We start from the raw sequence: 24,284 nt of genomic DNA, 5'->3' as shown, positions 1-24,284 counted from the left end.
AATCCCTGGCTTAACTTGTGTTTTGAAACGCATTTCTGGAAGTGAATTTAAGAGTTGTAAATTATTATTGAAATATTTTAATGCTTGAAAACAGTGCCTAGCAGATTCTCATAACTATAGTAAAGATTGATGAACAACTTACAAGTCAAAAGCTCCAAAAACCAAGAGCATCTGTACAAATTAGGCCAGCTCTTTGCTTAAAATCATTTTAACTTTAATGGCTTTCTCCTCTCTCCCTTTTTCTCACTCCCATTTTTTTTTTTTTTTTTGGGTACCGGGGATCGAACTCGGGACCTTGTGCTTGCGAGGCAGGCGCCGGAACCACTGAGCTAAATCCCTGGCCCTCCCATTTACTTTTAGTAAGATATAAGGGAGAGAATTCAATTAATCAGAATTTCTGATCAGAATACTTTAATATTTCTAAGGATAGCAAAACAATTCATAAACAGACTTTTTGCTGATTTCACAATTAGAAATCATGTAATTAGCTTTTTCCATCGGTGTCTTCATAAATCATAAAAGAAATATTTGGAAGCAGATTTGAGTTGGCAAAGGACTGAACAGAAATAAATATTAAAAAAAGGACCTTTATAGGAGTGGCAGAAAGCTTGGTTACCTTGGCCATATTTCTCCACCAAATCCATAATGCTGATGTCCTCTGGTCATGACACAAGGAGGTTCACATTTGGGCCTGTGTTCCTCAGGGAGCGCAACTGGAATTATCCCTCCATATTCCTTCTCAGCACCCCATGGGAGCCGACATTGCTGGAGTGACTTCCTTAATTCCTGATACCTGTGCGAAAAGAAGAGACTTGTGAAATTGTTCAGCAACAACTACGTATTTTTAGATCACATTTCCAGAACACAGAATTCTCAGGGTTGATTATGATAGATTCTGGTTATTAAGGCATCATGGGACTGCTGAAGGAATGAGGGCAAATTGCTGAATTCCTACAGATCTTTTTTCCTCCAACAGTTATATTTATTTTTTAAAAACAGCTTTATTGACATATAATTTACATGCCACAGAACTCATCAATTTAAGGTACACAATTCAATGACCTTTACTCACAGATACATGCAACCATCACAATTTTAGAACATTTTCATGATCTCAAAAAGAAATCCTTAGCTGGGCGTGGTGGTGCACGCCTGTAATCCCAGCACTCAGGAGGCTGAGGCAGGAGGATTGCCATGAATTCAAGGCCAGCCTGAACCATATAATGAGACCCTGTTTCAAAAAACCAAAAAAAAAAAAAAAGAAAAAGAAAGCAAGCCTTTACCCACCTATTCCTCCCACCCCTACCTTAGCCTTAAGCAACCACTAGTATACTTTCTCTACAGATTTACCTATTCTGGACATTTCACATATGTGGCCTTATGCAATGAGCTTCATTTAACATAACAGTTTCAAGGTTCCTCCATGTTGTAGCACGTCAGTACTCAGTTTTTCTTTTTTTGGTACTGGGGATTGAACTCTGGACCTTGCTTTTGTGAAGCAGACGGTGGCACCACTGAGCTAAATATCCAGCCCAGTACTTACTCCTTTTAATGGCTATGTGTTATTCTATCATATGGATGCACCACATTTTATTTAGCTGTTTTTCAGTTGATGGATATTTGGCTCTTATGAATAATACTGCTATGAATACTTATGTTCAAGTTTTTGTTTGAATACTTGTTCCTAATTTTCTTGAGAATATATAAGGGAGCATCTTAAATGGATGAAATGCATAGCTGGGTCATAGAGTAATTCTGTGTTTAATTTGTTAAGAAAATGTCAAACTCTTCTATAGCAGCTACTCTATTTTATATTCCCACTAATGTTGTGTAAGGGTTCTAATTTCTCTACATTCTTGTTAATACCTGTTATATTGTCAGAAATGAAAGAAATTTATTATAGTTATTTCAGTGGGTGTGGTCTCTCATTGTAGTCTTTTTTTTTTTTTTCCAGTACTGGGGATTGAACTCAGATTTACATGCAGCAGGCAGCGAAACCACTGAGCTAAATCCCCAGCCTACATTTTTCTATTGACTAAAAATAGGGCATTTTTCATGTTACTAGTTTGTATATCTTCTTTGGAAAAATATTGTTCAGATCCTTTGAATATTTTAATTGGTTTGTTTTATTTTTGAGTTATAAGAGTCTATGCTAGATACAAGCCTTTTGTGTATATGATACAAACTATTTGTGTATCTTCTTTGGAAAATATTATTCAGATCCTTTGCATATTTTACTTTTTTTTTTTTTTTGGTACTGGGGATTGAACTCAGGTCCTTGTGCTTTCGAGACAGGCAGCTGAACCACTGAACTAAATCCCCGGCCCTCCTTTGCATATTTTAATGGGTTTTATTTTTGAGTTTTAAGAGTTAATCTATGCTACATACAAGCTTATCAGACATAGTATGAAAGTATTTTCTCCTATCGGGTGCATTTTATTTTCACTAACTTGACCGCATCCTTGGAAACACAAAAGTTTTAAATTTTTTTTTTTTTTTTTCAGGGCTGGGGATTGAACTCAGGACCTTGCTCTTGTAAGGCAGGCATGGCACCACTGAGCTAAATCCCCAGCTCTCAAAAGTTTTTAATTTTGATGAAGTTCAATTTTTTCTTTCATTGCTTGGCTTTAGGTGTCATATCTAAGAATACACTGCCACAGAAAACATCATGAAGTTTTACTCCGTTTCTTCTCAGAGCTTTATAGATTTAGCTCTTACACTTAGGTCTTTGATACATGATGAGTTAATTTTTATACATGGTATGAGATGAAAGTTCAACTTACTCTTTTGCATGTGGATATCCAATTGTCTCAGCAAGATAATCTTGTTGAAAGATTTCTTCATTCAGTGGACTTGGCTACAGATTATCATTTTTATTTTGGTGGAGAGTACTGTAAAAGAATAGTAGGGCCGGGGATTTAGTTCAGTGGTTCTGCCGCCTGCCTCGCAGGCGCAAGAACCCGAGTTCGATCGCCAGTACCAAAAAAAAAAAAAAAAAGAATAGTACTAATATCTTAAAGGAGCTATTGCTCCTTGAGCAATTCAGTGAAGTTTTACCAGGCTCATGAAAATGAGGAATTGTTTTGCATCTGGGTCAATGTGTTGCTGGATAGAAACAATGTAAATGGAACCAGGAGGGGCTGGGGATTTAGCTCAGTGGGGCCACACCTGCCTTGCAAGCACAAGGTTGAGTTCAATCCCCTGTACCAAAGAGGGTACGGGGTAACGGGGGTGGGGTGGGGTGGGGAGAAGACTGTTGTAAATGGAACCAGGAACCCAAAGTCAAATGATCGAGACTTTAAAGGGCCACCCCATCCTCATTTGGATACACTCAGGGTAATTCCAGAAAGCTCGGATTTGTAAAGATTTGAGAAAATTTTCTCAGATCTTAAAGGCTTTGAAGAGGACTGACCTTCAGACTATGTTAATAGAGCTGATGTTGAGTTCAGAAATGTAGGACATGGTAGAGATGGATCATGGCAAGAAGTGAGGCATGAAGAGAACAAGGATAGTATCTTGTGGACTCATAGGTGCTGGTCAAAATCTGGAAGGAGTGCTCAGAGATAGGGCATGAACTGTGGTCGACTTTTTTCTTTATACCAGTAGTGTTTGGCTTAATATAATTCCCCTATGACAAGTGTTGAATGCAGAAATAACACTCAGGATTATCTTATGAAATCACTAAATAAGAGGGTTGGTAAACTATGCTCTATAGGCCAAATCCAACCTACCATTGTTTTTGTAAATACTCTTATTGGAATACAGCCATGGCCATTCATTTATGTATTGCTTATAGTCTATGGCTGCTTGTGTCGTCTAACTGCAAAGTTGAGTAACTGTGACAGACTGTAAAGCATAAAATATTTGTCTGGCTCTTTACAGAAAAAGTTTGCTAACCTGTGCACTAACTAGTCAAGGAGAATTTTGGGGGCCACTGATTTGGGGTGCTATAGAAGAGATGCTGGCATTCAGGTCTCAGACCTCAAAGACCCCCACCAGTTCTCTGACTATGATCAAAAGACAGGTTTGGGAGACATGACAAGGGAAAAATATTTAAACTCAAATGATTAATGAAATCTAAGCCTTAATAATTAAGTCTGTAAAAGTTACATTTAAATCATGAGTCAATTTCTCAACATCTGACCCCTGTATATTACTTTGTGCCAGAAGATGAGCCAGTGGAAAATGTTAATTAATCATGTGCACTGGCATCTACTTAAAGTTGGTAAGTTGCAAAAAAATTCATTTAAAATAAAATGCAATCCATAAATGTCATGTTTCACTTCTTAGTGTCCCCCCCACCTACACCTTAGCTTTATTATACTTACAGCGTTGTATAGAAGGAATCAGTTAAAATAAAAGTGGAGGTCTTAGGATGAAATAGAATTTTTAATGCTTATTAGTACATGATTACATTCATCATGGAGAGCTGGTACATGTACATAACACATCTTAATTCTTTTTACTTCCCCTTGTCCTCCCCCTTGGGATGAAATAATTTTACAGCTTAAATAAAACACATTTCCATAGAGAGAATAATACTCAACTTACTGGTGCTGCAATCTGTAGCCACAGAAAATTAAGTAATTTAGTGCTTAGTTGTTTTTTGGGAAAGATACATTTCCTAGGAAATGTTTTTTTGGTACCAGGGATTGAACTCGGGACCCTACGTTTGCGAGGCAGGGAACAGAACCACTGAGCTAAATCCCCAGCCCAGGAAAGATACATTTCCTGTGGATGAATTTATATCTCATTTTGAAGTCACTGTACAGAATTCTGAGTGTCAAATCCCAAATTCAGAGGGCTACATTTAGCTAGTAGTTTTTGGAAGGCATGATTAAAGGAAAGCTCACAGAAAAATATACTTATTTTTTAGTTGGCAGAAGACTAATAGAAAAATGTCAAGAATCAGAGTTATGAAGTGAATCCAGAAGCAAAATGGGAATTTATAATGAAATCCTAAGTAATTCACAAGTACTTCTTTAACTGACATGTTTGCCTGATGAGTTAAGAGAACTTGCTAGAGGTAAAGAGAAGTCGGCTGAGTAGAAAAAGGAGAAAAGAATTTATGATTTTGAGCTGTCCCCACCACATTAAATTTTTAATGGAAGAAACATAAAATAATACACTGCCTGTTTATTCACTTGATATTATTAGAGATCAAGTGATTATGGAAAGTAGTGGATATTATCATTGTCCCAAAAGATATAAATGAATAGGGTATTTTAAGTACAAGTATAAAAATTAGCATGCCCTTGGACATTGGGTAAGCCAGACCATAATCTTGGTTTTCTTAATGTTTTCAGTACTTTCTGCTAGCCCAATCATTTAAGAAGCTGAAAAGCTAAAAAAATGAAGATTCCTTTGCCCTATCGAAGACCTAGGAAACCTGAGTATGTGCACACACACACAAATATGTATAAAGCTGTGGAATCTGTATTTTTAGAAAGTTCCTTGGGTGATTTTGATGTTCACTGTCTGGGTAACTCTGCAGCTAGACTGTGTTGCCTATTATGAAAAGAAAAAGTACTATAGGCTGACGTGAGGAAACCATTTTACATCACTGTTAACGTTGCCAGGTTAGTTTAAAATACCTTATCTTGTAAAAGAGTGTCCCTTTAAGTATGTTTAGAAAACTAAGCTAACAGCTAATGTAAGCTGGGACTTGTCCTTAACATTAGGAAGGATAACCCTAAAAACCAGGAGTTTTTTGTTTTGCATTATTTGGTTTTGCTTTTGAGACATCCTGTGGTTTGAGTTGGCAGCTACAGACCCAAAACTTGATCTGAACAAGTAAGCGTCAGGATTGGTGGAGTGGAGGGACCGCTGTTGCCCTGTTGACACTCTCCAGAACCTTCAGAAGGATAACTTTTATGGAAAAGAGAATCTTTGGTAGCTGTCTGGATGCTTTTTAAGAGGGAGTTAAAGAGGGGATCTAAGAACTCATGATTGTCCTGGCTTCTCAATCTGAGAGCTGTGAAAGGGAAGAATTCACGTAAGATAAAAAAAGGGAAGGCAAGTTTTAGTTATTGGGAGCCAGGAACATTGTTGCGCCTATATATTTCTTCAAATAATATCGTCTCATATTGTATAGCTAGTTGGCCATTTGTGTATTTAATTTTATAGTCAGTTAATGAAAACCAGTATTTTCTTGAAGGTACGTCTTAAATTCTATACCAGTTAATGTGTTTTGGAGTTAATCACTAACCAACCACAGGACCATTCAGGTAGAGGGGATCAATATTTCAGTGAAAAGTCTGACTGCGTTTGGAAAGCACAGCGAATTCAATGAGATATGGCAACCCTTAAATCTTACTCAAAATTCTTTTTTGCCCAACTATAAAACCTCACATTGCTGCTTCTGAGCCAGGGACAACTGATCATTCCCAGATCACTGTAAGGGAAAATGAAGCCTAAGATGGCTATACTTTGGTTCAGGCTGTGGGAGGGTGATTTCCAGTGGACGTTAAATCCAAGTCAGCACGATTTCAGCATAGGTGGACTTCGTCAGTCTAGGTGTAAATAACTGATATAACCAAGGTCCTTGCTGGCCAGTGTAAATAACTTGTACTTATGACCAAGATCGTCACTGGCACATGGCCAGTATTGTGTATTTTGATATAAATGTGGACTGCCATAAGGGCTGGTGAGAACAGGCAGGCTAGAGGCCTGAGGACTGCCATGCAAGTGCGTGCAGCTGAGAATAAAGGCATATTCAGACATTTCCATGACTCTGTGTCTCTTTCTCAGGCTGCCTGGATCGCAAGTGAACCTCCCAGGAATGAACTGGTGACAAGACAGTCACACATGATCTGCGCAGTGATGGCAAACCTTTTAGCACTTTCAACGATACCAACAGCCACCAACAGGCCATAGGTTCACCACCACTGTCTCCTCTGACTCAAGGGAAACTGCCTATCTGATGTCCTGGAGTTGAAAAAGCTTGAGTTCTGGCCTGACTGTTGCTCTGATCAGGTTACAGTGGAGGAGTAGGGGCAGCAAGGACTAAGAAGTGACTTGAGTGCTTTCCTCCCCACATGTGAAAATATTCCTTTCCATTAAGAAAAAAAGGACAGTTTGTAAAAACTTTTGCTGAGTATGATGTTTACATTTTTTTTTTTTTGGTACCAGAGATCAAACTTGGGACCTTGCGCTTGCGAGGCAGGTGCCAGAACCACTGAGCTAAATCCCTGGCATATGATGTTTACATTTTAAAAAATAGGACACAAGCTGAGATGTTAACACAGTGATTATTATTTCTGGATAAAATAAATAAGGAGGTTTTCTTTCTTGTGCTTTAATTGTATATATTTTTTTTTCTGTTGGAATGATGAACAATTTGTTTTATTTGCACTACTAGAGACTGCACCCAGGGTCTCTGCACTAAGCCACATCCCAAGGCCTTCTTATTTTTTACCTTGAGACAGGGTCTTGTTAAGTGTTTAAATTGTCAGGCTAGTGTTGAAATTGCGATCCTCCTGCCTCAGCCTTCCAGAGATTCTAAATTATTTATATGAAACAGTTTTATAGTTAAGGAAAAACACTTTTATCAATATAAAGAACATGTTCATAAACTGGCATAGATCCAGGATAAAGCATACATGTAAGAAGGAAGAAGAGCAAAGTCTGGGAGAGCCATTAAATGTGATTTTTTTTTTTTGGTACCGGGGATTGAACTTGAGTCCTTGAGCTTGCGTAGCAGGCGTCAAAACCACTGAGCTAAATCCTCAGCCCTGGGAGAGCCATTAAATACTTTCAAATTTTGTTTTCCCTCAAAAGTAAATAATATACAGAAGAAAATGACATTAAGATCTCGGCAAATATTTATCTATACGTATTACTCCATTTGTAAAATGAGGATAACAGGACTTATAAGGTTTTTGGATTTAAGAGAGTTACTGCATATAAAGCCTTTCATACAGTGCTGACACACAGTAAAAACTTGGTACTTTAGGTTACTATTTAATCATAATATGTAATTAATGTGTTATAGGAGACTTAGGCAAAAAGTTAGACACCAACTATGAACAACAGATTTTTGGGAAAAGTTTTGAGCATTAGGGGATAAGGAACCACTGAAATAGTCTATAAAATAAACAGTTGGTTAATACAGCTTAATTTCTAAATGAAGAAGTAACCATCCTAGAGTTTAAGATGCAATGGAAGACTATGTTGTCTGCTTTTTCTGTATGTGCTACTGGGGACTGAGGAAGCACTAAGCCATATTTTCAGCTCTTTTAAAATTTTATTTTGAGGCAAGGTCTTAGTTGCTCATCCTGGTCTTCAACTTGTGATCCTCTTGGTTCAGCCTCCCAAATAGCTGCGATTACAGGTATGCACCACAACTATCAGCATCATGTCTATCCTGCCTCAGCCTCCCAAGTGCTATAATTATAGATGTGGGAGACCATGCCTGGCTACATGCTGTCTTTTTAGAGTACACAGCAACTTCCCAACTTATGTGGGCACTGTAAGATTTAACCATCACGTTTGCCTTCTCTATGATGTGATAAATAAAAGAGCCCCAGAACAAGAAGTATTTTTTCTCACATACAAAAAGCATATTAAAAACTTTTTAAATTTGCCTTTTCTAACTTTTGTTTTACCTGTCCCCTGAGGCAGCTGGGTGAGTAGCTGTTAGTAGTGGAGTGTGCAGTTCGTTAGAGTAAAAAGTGTCTTGACAGTAAGTCAGCTTCTTCAAGCTCCCTGCAACAGTACGGCCTGCCGTTTTTTACCTCCATGCTTCTGGGCTAAAATGGCACAATCTGGAAAGGAAGCAGAGGGCAAATTTTGTTTAGGGAACTGTCTTGTCAGTATCACACTGCCCTGGCCTCAGGGCAGGCAGGAATTGAGTTTTGTACCACTAAATTGTTCAAACCTACCGATGCATATAAATCAGAGGCTTCCTTTCTCACTGGAAGCCCGAGGTCCCTCTAATGTCAAATCATTAATAAATAGCAACTCAAAAAACAAATAGCAACTTAATTAAGTTCTGTGGAAACGAATTTCAACGGAAACAAATCCACAAAGTGGAAGATGTTTCTGAGTCTAAACAGTACACAGTCTGCTCGTAGGTTCACTGTTGGTGATCTTTCTAAGAGTCAAGGAGACTGGTCATGCAACAGACCCAAAAGCTATAAAGGCTCCGCGGATTCTGGACAGGAACTCTACGCAGGGAGAGGTGCAGACTCAGTGGTGCAACATAAGCGGGACCCCAAAAGATTCCGGGCTCCCGACTACTTCCGCGGGAATCCCACTTCCCTCCCCAGGACTTGGGGCAAAGCCAAGGAGAGCGGTGCCTGGGGCCTCGCACGGACCTGCGACATCAGCCTGGGGGCGCCACGCCACCTCGCCTCGCCTGTCCCTCTCCCCCGGCCGGCCGGCGAGTCTCTGCGGGAGTGGAATCTCGGCCTAGCCCGCACCTGCGGCCCCTGGCAGCTCGCGGGCAGGTGCAGGTGAGGGAGAGAGAGGGACGGGGGGCAGGCCGGGGTGGGGTCGAGGGTGCCTGTGACGGTGACCGTGACCGAGGCACTAAGTAGTGCATCCCGGACGGGTGGAGGGGCGTCCCCGTGGCGTGAGGGGAGCGGCGGACACCTTTCAGGAGTCCCGGAGGAGGAAGCCAGCTCAAAACTTCAAGAGAGGCATGAACAGGAAGCGGAGCCGGAAGTGAGGGAAGAGGGGGCGGACCCCCAGGAGGGAGAAGAAAAGTTTTCCCGCCCGGGCCCCGCCCCTCCACTATGGCCACGCCCTGTTCCGGACCTTGACCCCGCCTTCTGCCGCGTCCTGCCCTCTGGTCCCCGGCGCCATCCCCACTGCGCCCTCTCGCGGCGGCAGCGGCGGAATCGTTAGCAGGTTCGGCGGTGAGCATTCCTTCTGGAAGTCTGGGCGGAGAAAGAGTTCAGGTCCAGGGGAGGGAGACCCTGGGGAGACCCAAGGTGGGGGATTTGCAAGTACACCCCTGGAATAGCGTCCTCTCAGAGCCTCGGCTCTTCCTTCCCTGGTGGGTACAGACATAGCAACCCCAGCAGGTCGGCCCGAGACGCAGTCTTTACCTGTCCACAAGGGCCTAGCCCAGTAGTGGCGAACCTATGGTCACAGCGGGCTGTTTATTATCATTGAAAGCTTTAAAAGGTTCGCCATCCCAGGCCTAGCCTGACCCCCATAACCTCAGTAGGCCCTCCAACCCCCAAAGAAACTAATGCGAACCACATTTCTGCACCTATAGGAGCCTGAGTTTGAGGGCTGAGAATAGCCTCCCACCCCGGGAAGGAATAGGTGTGGGAAGGATAACTTTTGGTAGCGGAAGGCTAGAACCCAGCCTGCAAGAAGGGAGAAGGTGGGAGAGAGGGACCACGTCTGAGAAGGAAGGTGTCGGATGCCTTGGCCGCTTTGCCCGTTGTACAGCTTTTAATCAACCAGTGCCTATTCAGTTGCGCCCTGCCTTCCAAGTGAGTGCTAACTGGGGTGCGGGGGAGAAAGGTGCAGGGCACAGGTACAGTGGTGAACTGTGCAGTCCTGCACCTCCCCACTCGCCAGCCGTCACTCCCTCTGAGCTTGTAAGCACTCTGCCGGAGACAGAGTGGCTGTTATCTGACACATTTACTCATCCTTTTTCCTCCCAATTTCTGATAAAAGTCCATTCTAATCTTTTGTTTTGTTTTGAGGCTCCTATGTTCTGAATCTCCCATTGTCTCTTCTGTAAGCTCAGGCCATTTCTCATCCCAGTCTTCCCGTACTTTCCATTCTCCACCTTTTCTCTGTACTGCACCTTAGTCCCATTTCCTCCTGGCTTGACTCAGCCTTGGAGGAAAGAACACACCGTGGCTGAATCAGAGGCATTTGATGAAGATACATCTTGGCCGTCTTGGTGTGTGGATGGTGGTGACACTGGAGAAGTTGTGCCAGCCCCAAGTTGAATAACCAGTATTTATGGTGATAACCTCCAGGTTGTATAGGTTTGAAATTTTATTTTAGTTCACAAGCGTGTAAAGTGTAGAAAAGTGTGTATTTTCACCACTAAATTTTTTAAATAAAATTTACAGGCAAAAAATATACTGTCAAATCTTTGCTAAATAATTATTTTCCTTAGAAATACTTCTCCCTCTGAAAGATCCTGAGGGATGTCAGGATTGGATCTATGTGTTTGACCAGCATGCTTTATTGTTGGCATTTGTGATTGAAGTCATTCACCTCAGCCAGCAGATGTGTAGGTGACTCCTAGCAAGATCAAGGGGGCCTTCTACTCACGGATATTCAAAGTGACTGATTTCTTAGGTAGATCACAACCAGTTGTGTCAGTAACCTCAGATCATCTTTTGTCTACTTTTGGCATTTTAATTTCTTTATCTTTTCCTCATTTCCCTAGCAATCTTTCAAGCAGGGAAGATGAGATTTGAGGAATGAAAAATAATATTCCTAGAATACTGTGTCTGGGTTTACAAAAATGCCAAATTGTGATTAAAACTTTCAACTTAAAGAATATGCAGGGAGTATATAATAATGTGAAACTTGAATTATAGTCTACAACCTTTCTTTAAAATCTGTTATAGAGACTTTCAACAAAGTGGTATTTGAAAAATGAATTAAATAAGTTTTTGAGGAACTCAGTATTTCTTGGCAGATAAAGATATTTTTTAAATGAAAAAAATTTGCGTCTGATTTTTTTTTTTTTTTGCCTAGATGTATGAAGAAGTCTTTTTGGAATCTCATAAAGCACAGTTTTCTTCACCTTACACTTTATGCTTTACAGCCTGTGGTTTTGTGAGGTCACCCTCTGCTCCAGAGACCCCTGTCTGTTCACTCCAGGCTGGCAAACATCCAAGCTGAGGCATGTTTTCACCTTGGCAGATGGGGATAACAATCAGACCTCAGATCTGTGTGGAGTGTAGGCAGCAGGGGAAGAGTTAAAGCAGGCCACCCCCAGCACTTTCACTGGGGGCATGACCTGAAGGCTGTAATATTTTTTTGTTTGTTATTTTTTGTTTTTGAGACAGGGTCTCACTATGTAGTTCAGGCTGGCTTCAAACTCATGCACCACCACACCTGGCCTGAAGGGTATATTCTTGTCCCCAGCTCCTATCTTCTCTCTTTATGTTTTCTAGATGGCATGGATTGCACCTTTTCTTCTGCCATGCCCCCGTGCCATCTTGTTTCTGCTTTGGAGCCAACTTTGTGCATGCAGAAACCAGTAGCCAAAATAAACTGCTCTTCATTTAAATTTGGGCTGTTGGGTCTTTTGTCCCAGTGATGGGAGGCTAAGACATTAAGAAACTTCTCTTCTGTAAATAAGCTGTTGAGGGTTTTTATTAGGAAAAGAGATTGTTTTTCAAATGTTTTTTCTGCATCAAAATTGAGATGATCATGTGATTTTGCCTTTGGTTTTGTTGTTGCTATTGCTTTTTGTTTGTTTTGTTTGTTTTTTGAGATAGGGTCTCATTATGTAGTTCAGGCTGCCCTTGAACTCACTGCATAGCCCAGGCTGGCCTCAAACTTGTAGTGATCCTCCTGCCTCAGCCTCCTGAGTGCTGGGATTACAGGAGTGTGCCATCACACCTGGATTCCTTTGGTTTTGTTAATGTGGTATATCACATTAATTTGGATATGACAAACTTAGTTAAATCCAAGTAGGATTTAACCCTTTCAGGCCAGGGTTAAATCCTACTTGGTCATGATATTTAACCTTTTTGATGTATTGTTGATTTGTTTTACTAATATTTTATTGAGGATTTTTTGGTCAATATTTATCAGAGAAATTGGCTTTAAGTTTTCCTTTTCTTGTGGTGTCTTTGACTCAGGTACCAAGGTTGTATTGGCCTCATAAATTGCATGGAGAAGTAAGTATTCCCTATAGGTCTTTTTTTCGGAAGAGTTGAAGAAGTATTGATATGACTTCTTTCAATGCTTTGTGGAGTTTAGCTGTGATGTCATATGGTCCTGGGCTGCTCTTGTTTTTTGTTTTGTTTTTGGTACCAGGGATCGAACTCAGGACCTTGCGCTTGCGAGGCAGGCGGTGATGCCACTGAGCTACATCCCCAGCCCTGGGCTCTTCTGTTTTGATAGATTTTTATTATTTCTTAAGTAAGTTTCTGTATTTGTTGTTGGGTTTGTTCAGCTTGTCTTTTTCTAACTCAACCTTTGTAGGTTGTATTTTTCCAGGAATTTAACCATTTCCCTTAGGTTATGTCATTATACAATTGTTCCTAATAATCCTTTATGATTCTTTTTATTTCTGAGGCATCTGTTGTAATTTCATCACTTTCCTTTTTGATTTTATTTATTAGGTCTTATCTTTCTCTTTTTAAAAAAATGTTAGACTAAGTCTTTGTTGATTTTATTTATCTTTTAACAATCCAACTCTTTATCACTTCTTTGTATGGTTTTTCTCTTCTCTATTTGACTTATTTCTATCTGATTTTTATTATTTTCTTTGTTCTGCTAATTTTGGGTTTAGTTTGTTTTTCATTTTCTAGTTCCTTACCAGATGATATTAGATAATTTATTTTATCTTCTTTTTACAACGCTTGGGATTGAACTCAGAGCCGTGCACTGAGCTACATCCCCACCCATTTTAACTTAAAATTTTGAGACAGGGTTTTGCAGAGTTGCTCAGGTTGGGCTTGAATTTGTGATGCTTGTGCCTCAGTCTCCTTAGTAGTTGGGATTACAAGTGTGCATGCATGCACTTCTGGACCAGCCTGGCTCTTTCTTCTTTTTTAATTTAGCCATTTACTGCTGCAAAGTTCCCTTACAGAACTGCTTTTGCTGCATTTCATATGTTTTGGTATTGAAGATACTTCTTATGTACTGAATTGAAACTTCTATTATGTATTTTAAGGGCAAAAAACCTCTAGGTACAGAATGGTTAAAGAGTATGCTACCATTTGGGTAACACATGAAAGAAAATTATATATTTTCTTATAAATTATACACACACAATTTTTTTTTAGTACCGGGGATTGAACTCAGGACCTTGCATTTGTGAGGCAGGCAGCGGAACCACTGAGCTAAATCCCTGGCCCCTATGCACAATTTCTTATATAACCATAGCATATTCCTGGAAATATGCTAGGACCTGGTAAGTGGAGTTGAGTGGAAGAGGGAGATGTTTCACCATATTCAGTTTTGCACCTTTAAAATTTAAATTGTATAACCTACTTGATGCAGGTTGGTTTTTCTGGGGGCAGATGCTGAGACGGAGTTTGGGATACAAGATGTTTATTCATGACCAACACCTGGGGAGGGAAAAAGGAAGCAAGGTTGTGTAGATGGAGAAGGCTATGGAAGTCTTTAGACAGCTTACTTTCCTATTTGTTTAAGTCAATGATTTCTTCCTTCTTGTCTCTAAATTAGAATCCAAAGGCAATTTTTAATGGATGGAAGTAGTATATTCATGTTTTTTAAAAAAAGACATTTGGAGCCAAATAGAAGAAACTTTAAACAAGTTGAAAGTAGTTGCTCCTGGGGAATAGAAATTGGAAAAGGATGAAGTTGGGGTGTGTGATGTAAATTTTCATCCAACTAGGATACTTTTTAATGTGAAAAGGAGCAGTGTTAAGAATTACATTGAGATAATATGTAGAAATTGTGCTGTGAACTGAATTGTGTGTTCCCCTCCGTCTTAGCTACTTTCCTCATTACTGAGACATGATACCTAACACCCACAATTTAAATGCAGAGCTGTTTAATTTGTCTCACTTCATAATCCACTGACTCCAAGGCAGGACAGCATGGCAGAGAGGCACAGCAGAGGAGGGCTGCTTGTAGCATGACAGACAAAAAGCAAAGAGAGCTAAGGGAGGAGCTGGGAAGGGAGATTTAACCCTCTAGGTCATGTCCAGAATGATACACCCCTTCTGACCAGGCCCTACTTCCTAACAGCAAGTCAGCTATAATGCCCCTGTAATCCAGGCACCTTCCAAAGCTCCCACCTATTAGCACAGGAGGCTTTAGGGGGACACCTGGATATAAATCATAACAGCTCCTCCCTACTTCATATGTGGAAGCCCTAACCCCTCAATGTGATGGGATTGTATCTGGAGATGAGTCTGTGGGAAGTAGGAGTAAGTAGATTAAATGGATGCATCCCTAATCCTATAGAAGAGGGAGGGAGGGAAGGAGGGAGAGAGAGAAAGAGGTCTGTCTCTCCATGTAGACACTTCAGGGAAAGAATGTGTGAACCTGTAGTGAGAAGGTGGCTGTCCATACTGCACAAGGACATCCCTTTCCAGAACTCTGCCATGCTGGCATCTTAATCTCAGACTTCTAGTTTCCAGAACTGTGAGAAAACACATTTCTGTTGTTTTGATATGCCAGCCTCAGCAGATTAATACAGATTGGAATTGTGCCTGGAGACCGAGGATGATTTGTTATCCTTGAACACCTTTTTGTGGCTGATGTTGGTCTAAAAGTTCTGCTATTAGACATTATTAATGTTAGAGTGAGCAGTGCATGCAGACCTGAGAAATAGGGAGAGCATTTTGCTTGGATGAAGAAACAAGACTTCAGAAATGATTTAGTGCCATGGGTAAAGTCACGCAAGGTAGAAGTCATATCAGGTTTGACTGGCAGTGATGGCCTCATGCGTCGAGGAAATCGGCGACTTCATGATGTATAACCCTGGCTCCCTGCTGGCTCCATCCCTCCATCAGCCTGCCACCATTGTTCCCTTTGTCCCATGATATAGGACATAGACAAGATTGACAGAGAGAGGAGGTTGAGGAGTAGTAGTTAAAATGTCACCTACACAGACTGAACTCCAAATGACTTAATTTACCATGATGTGTTTTAATTAACAGGAGTGAGAAAGTGAAGAGGTTGTGGATTCTAATCAAAGAAAGTAATGCTTTAGTTACTGAAATGGAAATGTCTTCACTGGGAGGGACACACAAGTTAATTAGGTCACAAAGATAAATTAAGAGGAAACCAAACACATCTTTGCCAAAATTAGATCTACTGTTGGCTTATGGTAAAAGAAAACATATATAGAAATTAAAGATTAGAATGTCAGTAATTTTGCATTTGATAGCTTTGTGGATTCTGTGAATATTTCAGTTTTATAATAAATGCCACCTTTATATTACATTGCAAATATTTTAGCATAAAAAGAATTTTGCTTATTTTCAGTGGTCTCTGTTTTGTTTTAAGCAGGTGTTAGTTCCCTGGTGCTAATAAATGGCTCTTAATTCATAGATAGAATCCATATACAAAAAGGATATTTACTTTTTTTTCTATAAACTATTGAATTGAGGTGACTGTATAGTATTTTTTTTTTTTTTTTTTTTGGTTGCAGAGATCGACCTCAGAACCTTGCGCTTGTGAGGCAGGTGCATCGCTGCTGAGCTAAATCCCTGGCCCTGTATAGTATATTAAAAATTAAAAAATTTAGGGTTGCCTACTGAGCCTTACTTGTACAGACTAAAACAAGAATATCTTAAAGACTTTTTGTTCTTGTGGTAGGTGCAGAATATTGCCATTTTGGTCTAAGAATTTAAAATTTTTTATGTACAAATACGTATGGAGCATTTTCTGCCCTCTAGTGGTGAAAAATAATTTTGCAACATCGGTTACATTTCAGTGCTTTAAATTACAAGGGAAAAGCTACATTTTATATATATATATATATATATATATATATATATATATATATATATATATATATATTTTGGTATCGGGGATTGAACTTGGGTCCTTCCACTTGCAAGGCAGGCGGCAGAACCACTGAGCTAAATCCCCGGCCCTACATAATATATTTTAAAAGCAGAGTGGAAATATGTCGGTGCATTGCTGTAGCTAATTACTTTTATCGCATATTTAAAGAAAGATAAACAATAGCTTTATGTCTTATTAACCAAACTATATAAATGCCTAGAAATCCAGAAGTAAAATACATTTTGTGATATTTTTCCTTCGGAATTACAGTATTATTTCTCTATTTCTACAAAGAATGTTAATTTGACGTTAATCTGGTTATAATTTAACTCCATTCCCTGTTCTAATAGTGATTTTTCTATTAACTCCTTTCTTACTTTAGTTTCTAAATTTAGGATGAAAACGTAGGTAATAACTCTTCCTATTCCTTATGCTACACATGGGATTATATGTATTACATTAGTTTTAAATTATGAGAGGAAATGGCACAATACATTCTATGAGCAACTATTTTTATTATTATCTTTGGGCATCTTTTTGACTAATTATTATTATGTATTCTAAGACATTAAGTGCAAAGTCTCTAAAATTTATTGACTGTAATATAAAAATACCAGGAAAACATAAGAAACCAAGTAAAAACAGGCTCCTAGGAAGAATGTAAAGGAGCCCTACAATTCACAGAAAAGTTATAAAATAGCATATGAATAATTGTTGACTTTTTTCATTACTCAGAAAAATTAAAGTACTGAAGCTTTATTTTCATAGTGTTCTGAAATAAATGTCTCCCCATACCTGTCTGCCAACAGAAACCTTTGGGGCCCCAGGTATTTGTGAATAAGCTCCAGCCCTAAGTGAATGCAGTGTGTTATGAGTTGATGAGATGAAAAGAGTTTGGAAGAAAAAAAATTATTAGCAACAATTACCCCCTTTTGAGACAGGGTTAAAGGGTGTTGTAGGAAAAATTTAATGTTCTAGTGAAAAAGTTGACACTCTAAAATAATAGAAGACGCTGTAACAGTCGGGGCATCTGTGAAAACCATCAACCTTATTGTTCTCATAAGAAGTTTTTTAGCAGCCAAAATAAAGCTAAAGCTTTGAATGTGCTTACATAGGTATTAGTGGGAATATAATTAGTGAATAGTGCCAGGATATGTAAAAAGGCCAAGTGAAATGAACTTAATGCCACTGAATTGTAAACTTAAAGATGGTTGAAATGGTACATTTTATGCTACATGTATTTTACTACAATAATTTTTTTAAAAAGGGCAAGTAAAACTCCTGATTTTTTAATACTTGTAACAACAGTGAATAAAATATGTAACATCTAATAAACATTTCAATAACTCAGGTCCACTTAATAAATAGCAAGCTCAAATAAGCATTGGAGATAATAAAGAGGGACAAATTCTTACCAGGTAATATTTTCCTTAATTGTGTCTGACTCCAAGTGCAGTGATTACATTTTTTACTGAGCATATAATGTTTTATATTTAGGCACCTGATGGTCCTTTTGCATTTAGGATTATTGTTGTTGTTACCATATACCTCATAATATAAGAGATGGGCTCCTGTGTCTTCCACCTTTTGGAAGGAGGTGGACATATTTTAAGTAAATGTGAGTAAGTAAGTAGCAAAAAAATAAATTTCAAGCTATCATAGATTCACACACTGAAAATCTAACAATGAGATTGAAAAAAGTTGGTGTTTAAAACATGTTTATACGTTTACTTGTCAACTATGGTATTCTGTTAAGTTATTTAATTTTCATTACATTTGTTACTCTTTTATTTAATTTTTTAATTAAGTATAACCATGTCTGTGACTTTTACATAGGATCGTGATGTGGCCTCAGCCCCTCTCTCTGTCTTTCTCTCCTCTCTCTCCCTCCCTCTCTCCCTCAATCTCCCTGTTACCAGAGACTTCTTAAGTATTTACAATGCTCTTTTTATTCAGACAAAAATTATTTTAACTTTACATTACAAATATTCTTTAAATTGTTTTACATAACTTGTACTGACAGGAAAAATTGCAATCAACGATACATAATCCATCAAGAGTCTTGCCATTATTTCTTGTCTTTGCCATAGAGCTGCCTATAGATTACAGGTCACAGTTTTGTATCCTCTTTGGGCACAGGCTCCAGATATCTTATTTTTCTTGTTTCACTTCTGCATCATCTATTTTCTTGAACACCAGTTTCCTAAAATGTAAGTAGAACAAAATGTTCTCATCCATCAGAACACCAGAGTGCAAAAGCGTATAAAAATATGACCCATAAGTCTAATCACCTAACTGTACTTCAGTTGAATTGTGTTGCCCTTGAGATGAGTGAGACACTGATGTGATGCTGAATTGATGATGGGCGTCAATTTCAAAAACTTACCACTGACTTACCTCTTCCTCACTCCCACCCCACTCCCAACTGGTTAGTTCCCCAGTTCTACCCCTATGTAATATCCCAGGACCTTTGCAGAAATGACAGGGATTTTCCATGTCCTGATGAATAACACCCCATGTTCTTGTCTAGGTCGTGCGTTTCTATGTTCTGCTCTTCCTCTGCCCATCTTCTCTTCAATCCTCTGCTCTTCACATGCTTTTTTTTTTTTTTTTTGGCTTTTGCCAAACTGAACCTTGGCTCTCTGGCTTACCTTGCTTACCTTGCTTACCTGCCACTGCTCACACACCTCTTTTTCCTAGAAATGACCTCCCTCCTCCCACCAGTTTCTGAGTGTGCAAACTCCAGCTGCCCTTCCATGTACGACTCAGGGAATGTCCCTGGCTTCCTGTGTGGCACCTTTTGTGTCTCTCATATCATTTCATTCTATCAAACACTAAGGGCTTACTTTGTGGCAGACACAGGCCTAGGCACTGGAGATGTGGCAGTAGACAAAAATTATAGGATTTATAATACTGAAATCTAATGAAAATGACTGACCCTAACCATATAATAAGTCAGATGAGGATAAATACCACTGGAAAAAAATCAACCAGAAGTGTTCTGAGGTGGCCTGTCTGGTAAGGTGACAGCTTGCTGCTACCTTGCTTTCTTCTGTCCTTAATGAAAGCACTGTATTTTACTTTATATAAAAATGTTTTTAAAAAACATATATTCTGTACTGAAAGATGACATTAATTAAATATCTTTTGTAGTAACTTACAGTCTGATTTATACATAGTGGATAATAAATACTTAATATAATGATTATTACAAGATTTATTTATAAAATGAGATCCAGAAAAAAGAAAAAGTCTTTGATTAAAAGGGAAAAAGAATCAATCTGCATTTGGTATCTGGGCTATGGAGATGGTGTCCTTTGGATTTGAGGACAATTCTGTCTTGTGGATCTTTTTAACGTTAGAGGGTCAAGTGTCAGACAACATGTCACCGGCTTAAATCCTCAGTCTAAGCACTGCATGGGTGTACTGTGTGGCTTATGGAGTAATGAGGCTGATGCCCATGGGTGGCTTAGGGTACTGGTGCCCATGGGTGGCCATGTCATTACTATGCACCTATAGCCAGGATTATAGTACCTGGCCTTCACAGTTCTTAGTTTACAGGTATTTGTGTCCCTGTCTTCACCTTTCTCCTCTGAAGAAACTTACTATCTGAAAAGTTATTTTGAAAAAATGTAGTCCTTTTTCTAAGTTTCTGGACCAGTTCTATACCACAGCCCATGCGCTTTGACTAGTTCTCAAATATTTACCTTTTTTTTTTTTTTTTAATCAAGATTCTAGATTTCTTGACTCTGGCAGGTCATGCAGTGAAGTAACTCATTGGCAGAGAGTGAATGCATGGATCGTCTAAACAAATCACTCAGTGTCTTAGTGACACTTTTGGCTGTTGTCATTCTCCCAAACCTTTGGGGAAGGTTAGGAATATGTCTGGAGATGCTCGGCTCCATATTTCTTCCAGATCTCAGAAGCAGGTTGACTGGACCTCCCGAGCTTCTTTCTTCTTTTACGGTCCTCCCGAATCTCAGTGGCAAGTTGGCTGCAGAGTGTGACATTTTGTTGACTGCAGGTGTATTCATCTTAATGACGTTTTTTGGTGCCCAGTCTTTTAATTCTTGAAAACTGAAACTTTTCTTTTCTCCTTTTGGGGTTCCTCTAGGCTATAATTAGAAATGACCAGTAAAATAATTTATCATTGTTATAAAACATAGATTTAAACCCCACATTAACTTAAACCCAGGCTTTATTCTGCAGAATTGTTAAAGCTATAAACAAATTTGTGTTCTTATGTGCAAGACTTTTTAATAAATAATTTGTATTAAGCTTCTTAAAGCAATCTAGTTTCTCTGTCCCTAGACTATTGTAAGATAACTATAAAATATTAATAAAATATATATAGCAGATATAGCAATGTGTTTGAGCAGCAGAAATATAATGAGGTATTGAAATGAGGGAAAAGTTTATTTTACTGAAGTTATTCTCTTTCAGTTTCTTGATTCATGTTGTTTATGAAATATTGTATATATTTTATATGTTGACTTTAGAGAAATCTCCCATTTCCTTTCCATGTTTTGTATCCTCCTCCTCCCCTTAAAGGCCATGTTGATACATGGAAATATGATAAAATAGAAATAGAGATCCTAGCCAGGTTTTGGGATACAGTTGTAGAAGGCCCCAGTGAATTTCCTTTTTACCCCTTCATATTCAGCATTCTACCCTAAAAATGTCTCAAGAAACCAATTTTATTTTAATTAGAATATAAATTACATTTTCAGTAAAGAACTGATTGGTTTGTGGATTACTGCAACATAAACACACCAACCTTACAGGAACTACTTAAAATACCTTAAATATTTAATTAGTTTTAGTTTTACTATAAAAGTTTGTCCATATAAAGATTTTTAAATGATTATAACTAAGTAAAATGAGTAATACATACTCATTCTAGCAAACTTGGAAAAGATATCAAAACATAATAAACAAAAATAATTTGCAATTCTAACATCTAGGGATAGATAAATGTTTAACTTAGATAAAGATTTACCATAAACTTACCAGCTTGTAACTGCTAGGTAGAAAATATAAATGTTGTGATTATTCATACTTTAAGACAATTCAGATGTCCAGCTAAAATGTATCCACATCTTATTTTGACAAATATTTATTACAAATATGCAGTTCTGAGTCAATTGAAAATGTATTAATGTGCTCTATGCTTGGTAAGTATCACAGTGTAAGTAGCAGACTCTGTTATTAGATTGGCCCGGCTATTTGCTATTGTGCTAAGTAATATAAGTTACATCAATATATTATGACAGGAAGGCTGAAGTTTGAAAACAAAACAAAACAAGAACCAAAAATAGAAAAGTAAACAGAAATGAATTTATTCCTTACTTTTTAAAAAGCATCAGATTCAGAACAAGTATTACATATATAATGCTGGTCATATTAGATTTAAAAACTTACCTTGGAACATTTCTCATAATTTTCTTTCCTGTGAAGATGTCCCATTGTTAATTCATCTGCACAAAAGATATTTGATGTTAACAAGATTGAAGTGGCTAAAGTCAATAAAATGAACCATTTTGATGAAATAATTTCCATTTTGTGCAAATCTAAAATTACTATGTGCAGCCCAGTGTCTTCATGAAGGGAAATCATGGTGTTTTTATACAGTACCAAAACAAAATGTTTCCTGTTACAATGAAATTAATATCACACATTTTAAGTACTAATATTAATTAGCATGTGTAACTAAAATATGCATGTAAGGAATATGTGTTTGTGCTTGCAAATTCATTAACTTTAAAAATAATTTTCCTCATTATGAAAGGTCTTCTAATTAGATAAGGTTGAGGAAATAGTAATTAAGATTCCAAACAGGACGCTTTATTTCTTTGAGCGTAAACAAAAAGTACTTTGTTTTAGTATTTCCATTGGTTTTTGAGGGAAGGAAGAAGAAAGGATTTCATACAAGCTAGCTACAGTTTTTAAAATTCACACAAAAGAGTTAGGCATACTATTTTCAAAATGTCAAACAAAATTAAGAATGTGAAAAGAATTATAAGTCATACAATACCCCAATAAAATGGCACAGATTAATTTTTGGTGAAATCCTGTTTGGTTATTAAAAAGCTTCAGGAGTAAATGTCAGCTGTTATGTGAAGAATGAGCAGAAGAGCAAATATGCAATAGGCATTTTGACAAACTGGCTAACTCAGGAGAAGCTGGAAGCAGTCAAACCCTTTGGATTTTGCCCCATGGGTCTTATTTGGCAAATCTGCATGAATCACCTGGGTTTTATTTCTATCAATTTACCATATCCTTCCTTCCTGCCCAAAGTCCCTAAGAACTCTAATGAAGGCTGGGTAAGTGACACACATGCTAATTTTGTTACTCCCATAGTCCATATTATTTAGGTAATCTTCCTTTGCCACAAGCATACTGACATCATGGCATTAAAAGAATTTATAGAACTAAATGTGTATTTACTGAAATGCCATAGCAAGGCTCTTTTGGAGCAGTTCACTGGTATTCTTAAAGCCCTGCCTTGTCACTAGACTGCCTGAGGTCCAGAAAAATGGTCTCATGGTCCCACTGGTCTCCTTAACCCTCTCAGGAGTAAAAGACCTTTGCATGGATTTCCAACACTCCAGCTACTTGTGTATGCAAACACTTGGAGGTGAATTGACAAAAAGTCACACCATTGCTCTGTGGTATTAAGAACTGTGCATCTCTAGTCCATCTCACCAACCTTCTGTACATAATTCAAGGTGTGAAATGGCAGCAGTGAAGACCATTCTCTGGGTTGAAGAGCTCTAGGATCAGCCAGAAACCTGAAAAACAGTGGGTGAACTCTTGGAATGCCTTAAAATCACACTTGCCTGTGACCTCTCTTAAGGCAGCTGACTTCATTGGCTTCATTTGTTTTGGTTTGTGTAGCCAAGAGTCCCCACAGTAGGAGGCAATTAATTCAATTCATAGTCTAGTGTTAATTTTGTAATGCTGTTATTGGATTATTTGGGTTTAATTTCCCCAAGGATTTAATATACTTCTCTTCCAAGTTATTCTTATGCAAACTGCTGATGGAACTTCCTTTTTTTGTGTGGTCTGTAGATCCAAACTTTTGAGAAATGGGTGAAGCAAGGGGCAAATTTTGTTGACCAAGTTCACACCCTGGAAAAAGCAGAAGGCATCAGTTTAGGTCTCTTTCAAAATTTTGTTTGTATCTAGTTGTCCTTTTGAAATAACGTGGAACTTATATAATTCACCAGTGTCAACGTGCCACTTAGTACTGAAACCCTTGGCACGTCTATTAGAGTTTTTCTGATTCTAGTCAAAGTCCAGTGTAGTCCTTATGACTAATTGCCCTCCTGCCTCCACCTGGTTAGGCTTCCAAGTTTAGAGTGCGATCATAATGACCTCATTAATATAGGGCTTGGCTCTTTCCAACCGTATCTTCATTTAGCTTTGAAAACATTAACAGATATAGAACAAAATTACCTAACATACACAGTATGAAATAACCATCAATCTTTTGGTGAAGTGTGCTTCTACAGGCACACATATAGGCTAATTGGTTTTGGGCTTCTTGATGACACAGAAGCATACAAACAATCTTCCTGACTTGTGGCGCTTAGATGCATGCTGTATTTGCTAAAAGTTTAGAAGCCTAAGATCTT

At 38.4% G+C, this 24,284-nt stretch overlaps 2 protein-coding genes and 2 long non-coding RNA genes across 6 annotated transcripts in view; 2 read left to right on the top strand and 2 right to left on the bottom strand.

Annotated features, from left to right (window-relative positions):
• Positions 1–8,482, top strand: part of LOC147829225 (uncharacterized) — a 56,487-nt gene extending 48,005 nt beyond the window's left edge. For both annotated transcript variants that reach the window (XR_015449337.1, XR_015449336.1), the window contains exon 3: positions 6,751–8,482. This is a non-coding gene — a long non-coding RNA (uncharacterized LOC147829225). The remainder of the gene's footprint in view (positions 1–6,750) is intronic.
• The window catches only part of LOC101718167 (sperm microtubule inner protein 4), a 34,231-nt gene extending 24,561 nt beyond the window's left edge, over positions 1–9,670 (bottom strand). Inside the window, exons 1-4 of one of the 2 annotated variants that reach the window (XM_087206639.1) lie at positions 9,318–9,670; positions 8,607–8,765; positions 2,784–2,891; positions 617–793 (exon numbers count right to left, since the gene is read on the bottom strand). In XM_087206639.1, the coding sequence (XP_087062765.1) occupies positions 617–666 (50 nt within the window). In that variant the 5' untranslated portion in view covers positions 667–793; positions 2,784–2,891; positions 8,607–8,765; positions 9,318–9,670. The remainder of the gene's footprint in view (positions 1–616; positions 794–2,783; positions 2,892–8,606; positions 8,766–9,317) is intronic. The other variant, XM_087206640.1, reaches the window with a different exon arrangement.
• A 90-nt stretch (positions 9,671–9,760) lies between these two features.
• LOC147829224 (uncharacterized) overlaps positions 9,761–24,284 on the top strand; it is a 132,483-nt gene continuing 117,959 nt past the window's right edge. Inside the window, exon 1 of the long non-coding RNA XR_015449338.1 lies at positions 9,761–9,860. This is a non-coding gene — a long non-coding RNA (uncharacterized LOC147829224). The remainder of the gene's footprint in view (positions 9,861–24,284) is intronic.
• Npvf (neuropeptide VF precursor) lies at positions 20,350–22,574 on the bottom strand. The gene is made up of 2 exons (XM_021254043.2): positions 22,069–22,574; positions 20,350–20,762 (listed from the first exon to the last, which is right to left on the bottom strand). The coding sequence occupies exons 1-2, from the start codon at positions 22,261–22,263 to the stop codon at positions 20,382–20,384; spliced, it is 576 nt and encodes a 191-aa protein (XP_021109702.2). The 5' UTR covers positions 22,264–22,574; the 3' UTR covers positions 20,350–20,381.

Source organism: Heterocephalus glaber, unplaced genomic scaffold (assembly GCF_053883595.1).
Source record: "Heterocephalus glaber isolate CG9 unplaced genomic scaffold, H.glaber_assembly_v1.0 deba00000676, whole genome shotgun sequence".
NCBI lineage: Eukaryota > Metazoa > Chordata > Mammalia > Rodentia > Bathyergidae > Heterocephalus > Heterocephalus glaber.
Note: the sequence above shows the minus strand (reverse complement) of the source record. Positions and strands in the feature narration are given on the sequence as shown.